The sequence below is a fragment of the Notothenia coriiceps genome, unplaced genomic scaffold, assembly GCF_000735185.1.
Source record: "Notothenia coriiceps isolate Sejong01 unplaced genomic scaffold, NC01 NC01_scaffold00037282, whole genome shotgun sequence".
Classification (NCBI taxonomy): Eukaryota; Metazoa; Chordata; class Actinopteri; order Perciformes; family Nototheniidae; genus Notothenia; species Notothenia coriiceps.
The window spans coordinates 21,061-32,257 of NW_011369983.1; the positions used below are offsets into that span (position 1 = coordinate 21,061).

Sequence of the window (11,197 nt, forward strand, 5' to 3'; positions counted from 1 at the left end):
TTGTGGGCTGTAATGCTAACAGTACAACACGTTATTCCTTTAGTTAGTCTAACATGTTGATCAGAATAATTCACATGACAACAGATATTCCCAAAGCAACAACTCAATTTGATCATATTGCCATGGTGATATCATTCGGCTGAAAGTCTATCAATGATAAGGTTGATTTATCGCGTTTATCTTATAATAAAATTAGCCATGCTGATGACTCATATATTTAGTTTCGCACACAAAGATATTCAGTTAACAATGATATTACTGAAAGCGCTCGAAATCCTCATATTTCAGTTATATAACAATTTGAATCACTTAGCAAATAGTAATTGCCTAATTATTCCAGCTCTAGTTTATTACCAAAGGTGTAATTAAAATGCAGGAAACTCATTACAAATTATGCTTTAAAGCCCCCCAGAGACATTCAAGATAACTGTGACCTTCCCGGTTTGCCTCCAGCCGGTCACCTTTGTTGCATATCAACCCTCTCTCTCCCTGCTTTTCCTGTCAGTATCTCTCCCATTTATTTCAGCATAAGAAATGGGTCCTTTTAGTGGTATAATGACAGTGTGGCAGCGATGAATACAGGTCAATAATCCTACTCCCCAGCCTTGCAATTTCAAAATGAGGAATGTGATGTGAAAGTGCACATAGAAGGCTTATTTTCACAAGATCTATTCAATCAGAGCCCTTGAATGCTGTAATCATAAAAACAACCTACATTGGCTACACATGCATTTAAAGCAATATGATCAAAGAGTGTTTAAATACAAATTAATATAAGAAGAATCTAAACTCAATGACCAAATCTTTAATTTTAGTGAGTAAATGTGTGTGTCTCACCAGGGCTCTGTGCCGGCTCCATACTGTCAGGCCCTGGTATGGGAACCCTGCGCGTGGGGGTTGGGGGGTCAGTCTGTGTATTCCTCATGGTGACTGTGCAGGGTTTTGGTGAGACAGGTGGCTTCAGGGACTTCCTGGCCTCCATCCACTCACAGCTCTCCTCCGTCCTATCAGCAACATCGGACACCGGCCTCCGCCTCAGCACCACGCTGCCGTTCTGCTGCGGCTCGCCTACGATTTTACGGCTACTCTCTGTGTGACTGCTGGGAGAGTCCACCTGGTTATTGCTTGGAGTGACACTTTCTGTTTGATCAGACCTGCGTTGTTTCCTGCGTATGGTTTCAGAGCCTGTTGTCATAGTAACGGCGTTAGCATCAACGGATGCAGGCGCATCGGAGTCTGTCGGCACGGGACGTGGCCTTCGTCGGAGCGTTGCTGTGCTGTCCGAGATCTCTGATGATGAGGAAGAAACCATTGTGGAGCGGGGCCGAGGCTCTGGGCGTTGCTGGACTGGTTGCCGTGGTAACAAGTCGATGGGATCACAAGGGAGGGCTTCCGGTCCGCAGATGGTCCGGCGCCGACTTAAGACATCCTCTTCCTCTGAGCCAAAACCTCCTGCACCTGCCTGCCGACGTAGAACAGGGGGACTCACCTGGGGTCACATGAGTGTTACACATGCTTTTTGCTAAAACATCTATTTAAGTATTGTCGCCATAGTATAAACGAGTGTTGTAAAGCAACAAAGTTTATTTATAAAGGAACTTGCACTTGACTATTTTCCTTTTTTTGTTACTTTATCCTTTTAATCTCTTACATTTATTTGAGGGTTCCAGTTACTTTGCAAATTCAGATTATTAATACAATAACAAAATATAAATCCACTAATAAATGATGATGTATTATCACCAAGCATTGGATACAGAACATACAATGAATTAAAGTGATGTCCACAATAATGCATTACTAATTATAATTCAGCAATATAATTCAAAACTTTTACTTGGGATACTTAATGTTTTTTAGCATTTTTAAAATTGTTCAATAGGCGCTTTCACACCGGAGCACTTTTCCCAGTATAGTTCCGATATAGTTCCGAACATTTGCGTTCACACCAAAAAAATCCAGATCTAGAACTTAGTTCACTAGAAACGTTTCAGTCCCTGCTAGAGAGCAGGTACTTTCATGGGAGAAAAAGGTTCCCATTTCTGATTGGCTGGGCGGATTGCAAACCACGCCCCGTACAACTCCAAAAAGTTTTGTGAAGCCGCCATTTTATTTGCTCGCATTAGCATTATTAGCATTAGCATTAGCCCTACGCACCAACGGAGAGAGAATAACTCATGGCAACACAAAATAAAACGTGGGAGCGGGGGAGATGAGCAGGTGTCGGCGTTCTGGCGATTTACCGGGGACTCCGGGGGGTGATTTACTTTCAGTATACGCCGTGAAGTTGTTTGCGGCCTGCCAGTAAACCCAAAGCAGAAGAAGAAGAAGTGACGTCAGCGGCTTCATTTGCCTAATCCTTCCTCAGGGACTTATTCCGGTGTGAACGCGATCTGCTCTTTAGTTCATCTGAACTAAAGTGTTCTGATGAACTAAGTACGGCAAAGTACTTGGTGTGAAAGCGCCTATTGTTACTTAAGTAATATTTTCAACACTGGAGCTTTACTTATTTTCGCACTGTGGCATTGTTACTTTTACTTAGTAGAAGATCTGAATGATTCACCTGTAGGTAGCTGGTGCTTCCTCCCACATTCCTCGGCAGGGTTTTGGCTCCACCCACGATGGATGTTTCCAGCATAGCAGCGAGGCTACGAACACTCCCAGAATTCCCCTCTGATCTCTCCAGGCCCCCTGAGTCCTGAGACCTTAAAGCGGAACCCAGGCTGCCGCAGTCACTGGCTCGCCGCTCTCGATAGCTTGGCGGCCCCAGCAGACCCTCCACCTGCCCCTCTGCATCCCCATCACCCCCAGTAATGGAAGAACAGGAGCGTTTAGGTGGTGTTGGGGGCCGACCTTTACGCCGGGGACGGAGCGTGACGGATGATTGGCTGCGGTTTACAGTGACATCATTAGGGGCAGGATGTGCGGAGCTGCTGCGGCACACAGTGGCGTATCTAGAGTCTGACTCTGAGCCAATGAGACTGTGAGTTCTCCGTCGCTCTTCCTCCTCACTGGGCAGGCGGAGCAGTGGCACTGATGAATCTGCTGCTGCCAACTGGGTGGAGGGTCGCGGCCGAGCCCTGGGGGAGGCCTGCTGGGTCCGGCCATGTGGGGGGGTTTGTGGTGGGGTTTGTGTTGGAGTGTGGGGAGGCGTCTGTGAATGTGGGGGACCTGGGCGAGGTTTGGCCAGCGGGCTGGGGGCACCGTCTCTCTGCTTCCTCGCCTCCCTCCGGGCCTCTGAGCTGGTGCTGCCACCTGGGCTGGGGGGAGGGGAAGAGGAGCTCTGAGCATCCTCAGACCCCCTTTCCCCCCTCTGCAGGTCCTTTAGTCTCCTCACTCCCAACATCAGCTTATTTTGATGGCCTGAGGGGAGGCAGCAGTGTGGAGGAGACAGATAGTTATTTTATTTGCAGTATTCTGTTCTATGAAGGTCTGTTAGCAAAATAAATGCTCAGTGATTCACAACAAGCTGAATAATGTATGTCAATATTACAGATAGAACAGAATTACGGTATGCGACAAGTCTGACCATCACATTTGTAATATATACTGTATGTATAATTATTATTTGTAGGTACAAGACAATCTATATATCTACAAGCTTTTCAAAATAATATTCTAAATCTAAATAATGTAGCTGAGTCTTACCGAGTTTGGTAATGCCAATCTCTTGCAGATCTTCAAGGCTGATGTCGGAGATGAAGTCAATGTTTTCATACCCATTCTGCACCAGAACCTGGTAGTACTGACTCAGGCCCAGGTGAGACAGCCAGTCTCCCAGGTTAGCCTAAAAAACACACAGGAGCACACATACATGAGCACAATATGAATATGAATATGAAGCTTGTGCACAGCTTACAAGTTACAGAGTACAATTCTATTTAATTTTGATTCAGAAAAACTAGTTTCTTAGCAGATTCTTTAAAGAGATTTGAGGGTGTATATACGTATACACCGTATATTCTTGTGTTCATGCAGCTACAATATCTCTCCTTTTCATATTTTGTGTAGTACACGTGAGAATCTTACAGGCTTGTTGTCTGGCAGCCAGTCTGTGGACGGCAGCTTGCTGATCTCTGATGTTAACTTCTTTCGATGTCCGGGCTTCATGACCCCAATTGCCGTCAGGTCCTTCAACACAAAGCACACTTAGTCACACCAAGAATTCAGCATAAAACTACTATGGGAGTTTTTTTCTCTCAAAATGTACACATTAGTATGCACACGTTTGACATTGTGCATGAGCTGTGTGTGATATGCCTTCAGGAATATTTTGCTTTGGACAATCTCTGATGAGTGTCCCCTGCTCTGAGGAAGGGTTATGTCATACCACTGTCTCCCCTTCAATACACAAACACACACTAGTACTAAAAACACACTCAAGGACAAACACAGGGAAGCGATTACAGCACAGACTGGAACACACAGCCATGTGTGAACACAGGTATGTAAATGAAGCAGACAGAGTATGAGTGGTTGAGGCTCAGGACTCACACCAGGGGGTCAGGTGACAGAGACAGGAGGGTCATGATGACATCATCCACGTCAGCTGATTTGAGAGTTTTGCTGGGCGGAGCCTTGACAGACAAGGGGCGGGGCGTGAGGTGGTCAGGTGTCATGACCTTACCTCGCAGGTCATGCAGCTAATGGTGTCTAGATCATATCCCGCGGTGAGGAAGTGGGTGGTGTAGAACTGCAGCTGAAACTCACCCAGCCACGCCACTACTGCCTGCTTCTAGAACACAGAACAAAGAACACTACTTCCTGCTTCTAGAAGAGTCCACGGGAATTCTTCTAGAAAAGGGAACACACAGAACTGTTCTAGAACACAGCATTGCAGCCTGCTTTAGAACACGGGAGAGAATACGGTTCTAGAACACAGGGAAGAAGAGTGTTCTGGCATAAAACATAGCAGTTTATTCAAGAAGAGAGGAGAAAAGACAGTTCTAGAACACAACTTAGCAGCCGTTCTAGAAGACAGGAGAAATTACTTATCTTCTATCTAGAACACATTATAGCAGCCTGCTCTAGAACCCAGGAGACAATACTGTTCTAGAACACAACATAACAGCCTACTGTCAAACAAAAGGGAAACGAGGGTTTTAGAATGCAACAACCTTCTTCTAGAACATAGGGGGCAAGACTATTTCAGTACACAACATAGCAGTTTACTCCAGTACATAGGAATGAAGAAGTTTTAAATCACAACATTGCAGCCTGTTCTAGAACTTAAGGAGTAAGGACTGTCCTAGAACACACCATAACAGCCTACTCTAGCACACAGGAGAGATCTTTTGTAGAAAAGGTGCAGAAACTTCCATTGTAATCCCAAAATGTAACCCTGTAACCCAACACAATCTGAGACGCAATCATAACAATACATTGAAAACCTGTTGTGGAACACATTATAAAGACCAGCTTAGCTTGTCAGTTTGTCTTTAGCTACCAGAACAAACTAACCAACCAACCTACCTATACTCAATGAGATAACTTCAGGGTTTTCATGAATAATAGAATAAATGGATCGTATATTGGGTTGACCAACCCTTTATAAACCTTGCAATTGTATCAATGCTCAGAAGGGACAGCTACTCCAACATTTGACTATTTGAATCAAAACAATCTAGATTAATGGCAATATGACCTATGACAGAACACTGCTGTCGCCTGGTAACTAAGAAATGCTTGATTCTAGCTTGGTTCATTGGCCTGCTTCTAGAACACATGGAATTTAACCCGGTACAGAAAATAGACAGCACTGGTTCTAGAGCAGAGCGGCAGCATGTGGGTGTTTGCCGTCTCAGTGTGGTGTGAGGAGAGGGGGTGGGTGGATGTAGGCAAGACAGCCACAGACTCCTCAATGTGTCGGTCACTATGCCTGTCTCCATGGTGACACATTTGCATGCCCATCTTCAGAGTGTCATCTGTTCAGGTGCAACCCAGCCACCTTGGCAGATGCCTCACTGAACTCAATGAACTCAATGAACTCACACTTGTAGATGTAGATTTCTCTCAAACCAAAGCACTGTTTGAGAAAAATCTGAAAGAACAGAAAGAGGAGGCTCCAATCTGCCATCCAAGAACTCACTTTCCCATCATCCTCCTCTGCCTTCCGCTCAAACGACCGCTGTTCATGAACAGTGCAACTGGAGGTGCCTTGGGCTATAGGTCGAGAGGTGAGAGAAGGGAGAAAAACAAGAAACAAGAAATTAAACAAATTACGTTTGAAATGCAAAGGACAGTTTTGTTATTTCACCCTTTTATATTTTGATAATTACAATATAACACACCATGTTCTTTTTTTATCTTCATCTCATCTGATCATTCTAATACAAGGATATTTTCACAAGGACACAGCCATCTGGAATAGAGCTAAGTGCTGAGTGAGAGCAGTGTGATAATAATAACGCTGCTGCAATTAAAAGTATATATATACCATAACAACGGCTTTTATACTGTATCTACAGTCCTACACGCTGAATCCGCCTGCTGTAAACAAGAGTTAATTTCTCTCACCAAGCCGTAACGTAGGTGCTAATTGGCTGTAGTCTGCGGTGTGGTAAAGTGTGACTTTTGGCCAAGATGAAGACAACATGAGGAGACCCAAGATTCAGCTTTGTTGCATCTACCTCTCTGATATTGGGTTGGTGGATCAGGGACAGAGACTAAGAACAGAGGGTGTTGTATGCTGTATGGATTGTAAATTCTCCTGAGGTTAATTTGTCATTTGTGATATTGGGAAATATGAATCAAATTGTATTAATTGATTGATTGATCAAACATGATGTATGTCTGTTTTAAATTGTATCAGTACATTTTAACACTCAGTTTGTCACATGAAAAATCATTTATAAAATGCTGGTGAGTTTCTTAATAATTTATTAGAAGAGTTTATTCGTAACTAAGTGTTATGTTACATGATGTGTAATAATTGACAAATTCTATTATAATGGGAACAAATACTGAACTTCCTTGGTTAAAGATCATGGAAGACACCTGTTTGGTGTTTCCACTCGACTATGAGTTCAAAATGTGAAGTTATTTCTACATAAATATTTTACAAACAGCTTCAAAAACGTCTCTGCTCTGAAACAAAATCTTACTATAACTCTGTTCTAATAAATTATTAACAACTTAATGGACCTGGAACCTGGTGACTTGTTGCAAAGCCAAAACATTGTGTTAGAGAGTGATAAAGTGCTGTATGTTGAGGTTGAGAAACATTGGAGGATCAAATCAAGCCAGGCATATCGTGAAAATGTTGTGGTGTATCTGAGACACCATATACATGTCTATATAAATGTATAACATTTGTTTTAGAGACATATTGTAAATCTACTTTTTCTAAGCCCCAGACACTTAACCGAAGAGGAGTGCAGCTGCTAACAGTGTTAACTTGCAAATATCACTTGAGAATGAAGTTTACAAGCTACAATATATATATAGCTATCCAATATAATCCTAGTAAAAGTGTTAAACACATGCAGTGGTTATTAAATGATGGCGAAACTTGCCAGTCAACATACATTTCAGAGAACCATCTGCTGATATTTCTTTTTTATGAGCATTTGGATTTTTGAGGTCTGTCTCTTTCTCCTTCCCCTGCTCATGTAAGTTTTTATTCCGTTTATTTCAAGAAACATAAAATGACCCTGACAACCAAAAATAATGAATCCCAGGATCGAGCAAACTGTCACTAGCTGTTCAGAACCGTATTTTACAGCAGCCTTTATAAATAAATCATTACTATTATGCACGGGGACCGGAAACAGTACTCATGTCTGATATGAACAGACAGCTGGTCTTTAGAGGGCCAGGTTGACTAAAAGTGAAATGAGGAAAGAATATTCATAAAAGCAGTCATCCAAACCAGCCATGGGGCACTTGTTGTTCTGTTAAACACCGCCTTGATCTCTCTTAATTTACTTCAGACAGAATGTGTTACACTTTTTTTATTAGGAAGTGAGGATAGACATTGTATTATCTGTTTAAATAACTGCTGTCTTTGATCAAATAGCAGAAGGCAGCAGCTGAACAGACTTTAGACTTAAATGAATCATGGCACACACTTTCACTTTAACTAACGCTGAGGCTTTGATCTTGTGTTTGGGTGAGTTTGTGTGCTTACTCTCTGACTGCTCAACAGACTGCGACTGCTCCAGGAGATGCTCCTTAGCTTTCATAGACTGGGACAGCACAGTGGCCAGGAGCTAAAAACAGTTGAAAAAACACACACACACTCAGAAAATGAAACATTTACTCAAGCATAATCATACAAATCCAAGAGGATTTGTATGACTCAGTCGGCTGACTGCACATTCCGTTTGCATTTCCTGCAGTTCAACAACAACACATGCAGCAGAAATCTGAGAATAAGTACCGAGGATGTACTTTCAGAATAATATGGGAACACCTTCTAGTTTGGCTTACATGTAACTCATTAATTTTTAAGGTACTACCTAAAAATAGACTAGCTATGTATATTCGGTGGTAAGATCAATTTAAGAATGTGCTAAAGGTGTTGGAGAGCAGACCTGTAGGGTGACATACAGAATTAAAATGTAAGGACAGTGGACAAATGAAAAAAAAATGTTGACATCATAGTCACAAAATATAATTGACTGAAGACACTTCAATAGCTTGAATCAAGTATGCAGGTTTATGTTGTCGTTGGGGCAAATCGTTTTGCAAAGTCCTCCAAAAATACATATAATCCTATTGCACAAATACCATGCAGCATGACCAGCATGACACACGTATTATTTTGTTAAAGTGTGACTACATTTGAATATAATAACAAGTAAATAGAGAAAATCTACTGGATTCAGGTCTGTTCTGCCGCCCGCAGTGGGCATCCCCTGCAAAGGTTCGGATGTGATACTCAAACAATTACCGGTTGCCTTGTCACAGACAATCTGCTCGACAAAATATGTTTGTCTTTTTTGTTTCCCTGCGATGATGGTTCTTCAGGACTGCTTCTTAAGCTCAAATCACACTCTCGCAGACTTTGCTGGTGTTTCTAAATTAGATGACAATGTATGTGTGTCGTTTAAGAGGAAAAGATGCCTGTTTTTGTTGTTTTTATTACTGTCAGGAAATGTGCAACCTAACCCTGGTCCGCCCAGTAGTAGTAGTCAGATCGCTACTCCTGCTGATTTTAAAGCTAGGTCTGGGTTGGGTTTCATCCACTTGAATGTGCGCAGTCTGTTAGGTAAACTAGACTTTGTCCGCATTTGGGCAAGCTCGACTGACGCTGACGTCATTGTTTTATCAGAAACATGGCTAAATAAATCTATTTTGGCCTCTGACATATCCTTAAATGGTTATAATGTGTATCGTACCGACCGGCCTAATAAAGGTGGTGGCGGTGCACCTTAGCGCGCTGACAAGCCACGCACTCACCAGCCCAAGTCCTCACGTCCTTTTTCAGCCCATGCCAGACGAACTTCGCGGCCACAAAGCGCACCGAAGGCTTAACGCCGGGGTGTGACAGTCCGTTCACAGCCTCGAACACAGGACGCCTCCAGCTGGCGGGAACGACTGGCCGTGACAGGCCCGTGGAGACATCACACAGGAGGGTAACGCCCGCGTCGCCGAACACCACGTCCTCCAAGCGCAGCCCCGCGCCCCCCACCTTCAGAGCCTAGACGCCGGGGTCTGTGACCTGGTCTGCCGCCGTGCGATCATAGTCCAGGCCCAACTGGACTGCACCAATTACGACTCTGGAGAGGCAATCAGCAACCAGGTTCGACTTGCCAGCCACGTGCTTAATGACGCGCCGACCAAGGCTCCGCCACTTTAGACATGGCGAAAGTGAGCTGCTTAATGACGCGCCGACCAAGGCTCCGCCACTTTAGACATGGCGAAAGTGAGCGGCTTGTGGTCGACAAACGTCGTAAACTCCCGGCCTTCCAGCATGAAACGGAAATGCCGTACGGCCAAATAAAGACCCAGGAGCTCACGGTCAAAGGCGCTGTACCTGCGTTCACTGGGCGTCAGCTGGTGGCTGAAAAAGGCGAGCGGCTGCCAAGCGCCCTCCACCCACTGCTCATGCACTGCGCCGACCGCGTAGTCCGACGCGTCCGTGGTGATGGAGATTGGAGCCGTAGATGATGGGTGTGCCAGCAAAGCCGCCTGAGCCAACGCAGTCTTGACCCCGGCAAAAGCGACGTCCGCCTCTGCTGTCCAGTCGATCGCCTGGACGGGGGTCTTGCCTTTCAACGCTTCATACAGCAGCCGCATGATGTGCGCGGCCCGGACGATGAAACGGTGGTAGAAGGTCACCATCCCCAGAAACTCACGGAGCGACGGGGCTGTGAGCGGGCGAGGAAAAGCCGCAACAGCCTCCACCTTCACTGGCAGAGGTGTCGCACCGCCCTTGGTGACGCGGTGCCCCAGGAAATCAATGTCAGACAATGTCAGACACCCCGAACTGGCACTTTGCAGGATTGATGATTAATCCGTGTTCGTTGAGCCGCGTGAAAAGGGCTCGGAGGTGGGACAGGTGCTCCTGCACTGAAGCGCCGGCGACGAGTATGTCGTCGAGGTAGACAAACACAAACGGCAGGTCCCGCAGCACCGAATCCAAAAGGCATCCGCAGGAACTCAAAAAGTCCAAAAGGTGTTATCACTGCTGTCTTGGGAATGTCCAGAGGGTGCATGGGCACCTGGTGGTATCCACGCACCAGGTCCACCTTGGAAAACACCACCGTACCGGCCAGATGCGCCGAAAAGTCCTGAATGTGCGGCACCGGATAGCGGTCAGGCATAGTGCCGCGTTGAGTCGGCGGTAATCCCCGCACGGGCGGAACCCGCCGTTCGGTTTGGGGACGATGTGCAGGGGGGAACCCCAAGGACTGTCGGAGCGGCGGACAATGCCCAGGTGCTCCATGGTTGCAAACCTGGGCATTGTCCGCCGCTCCGACAGTCCTTGGGGTTCCCCCCTGCACATCGTCCCCAAACCGAACGGCGGGTTCCGCCCGNGTGTGTGTGTGTGTGTGTGAGAGACACAGTGTGAATCCAGGTTTATGTTTGAATAATTAAACAGGAAGCAGGGTTTCTCTGCAGGAGAATCACACACACAAACACCGCTAACACCTAACACACACACAGTTACAGGGAATTGGTGTGCAGATGTACACACTCTGACACGTCAGGTGTTAGTAATGTGCCTAACAGCGTTTTCATTATTAACTGT

The 11,197-nt window shown here is 45.2% G+C and overlaps 1 protein-coding gene across 1 annotated transcript in view; it reads right to left on the reverse strand.

Moving 5' to 3' along the window:
• Window positions 1–10,951, reverse strand: part of LOC104967432 (caskin-1-like) — a 13,619-nt gene extending 2,668 nt beyond the window's left edge. Inside the window, exons 1-10 of the mRNA XM_010796876.1 lie at window positions 10,715–10,951; window positions 9,853–10,377; window positions 9,419–9,643; window positions 8,129–8,210; window positions 6,089–6,162; window positions 4,628–4,735; window positions 4,030–4,131; window positions 3,649–3,787; window positions 2,564–3,363; window positions 838–1,489 (exon numbers count right to left, since the gene is read on the reverse strand). Of these exons, the coding sequence (XP_010795178.1) occupies window positions 838–1,489; window positions 2,564–3,363; window positions 3,649–3,787; window positions 4,030–4,131; window positions 4,628–4,735; window positions 6,089–6,162; window positions 8,129–8,210; window positions 9,419–9,643; window positions 9,853–10,377; window positions 10,715–10,951 (2,944 nt within the window). The remainder of the gene's footprint in view (window positions 1–837; window positions 1,490–2,563; window positions 3,364–3,648; window positions 3,788–4,029; window positions 4,132–4,627; window positions 4,736–6,088; window positions 6,163–8,128; window positions 8,211–9,418; window positions 9,644–9,852; window positions 10,378–10,714) is intronic.
• Window positions 10,952–11,197: the final 246 nt, after the last annotated feature.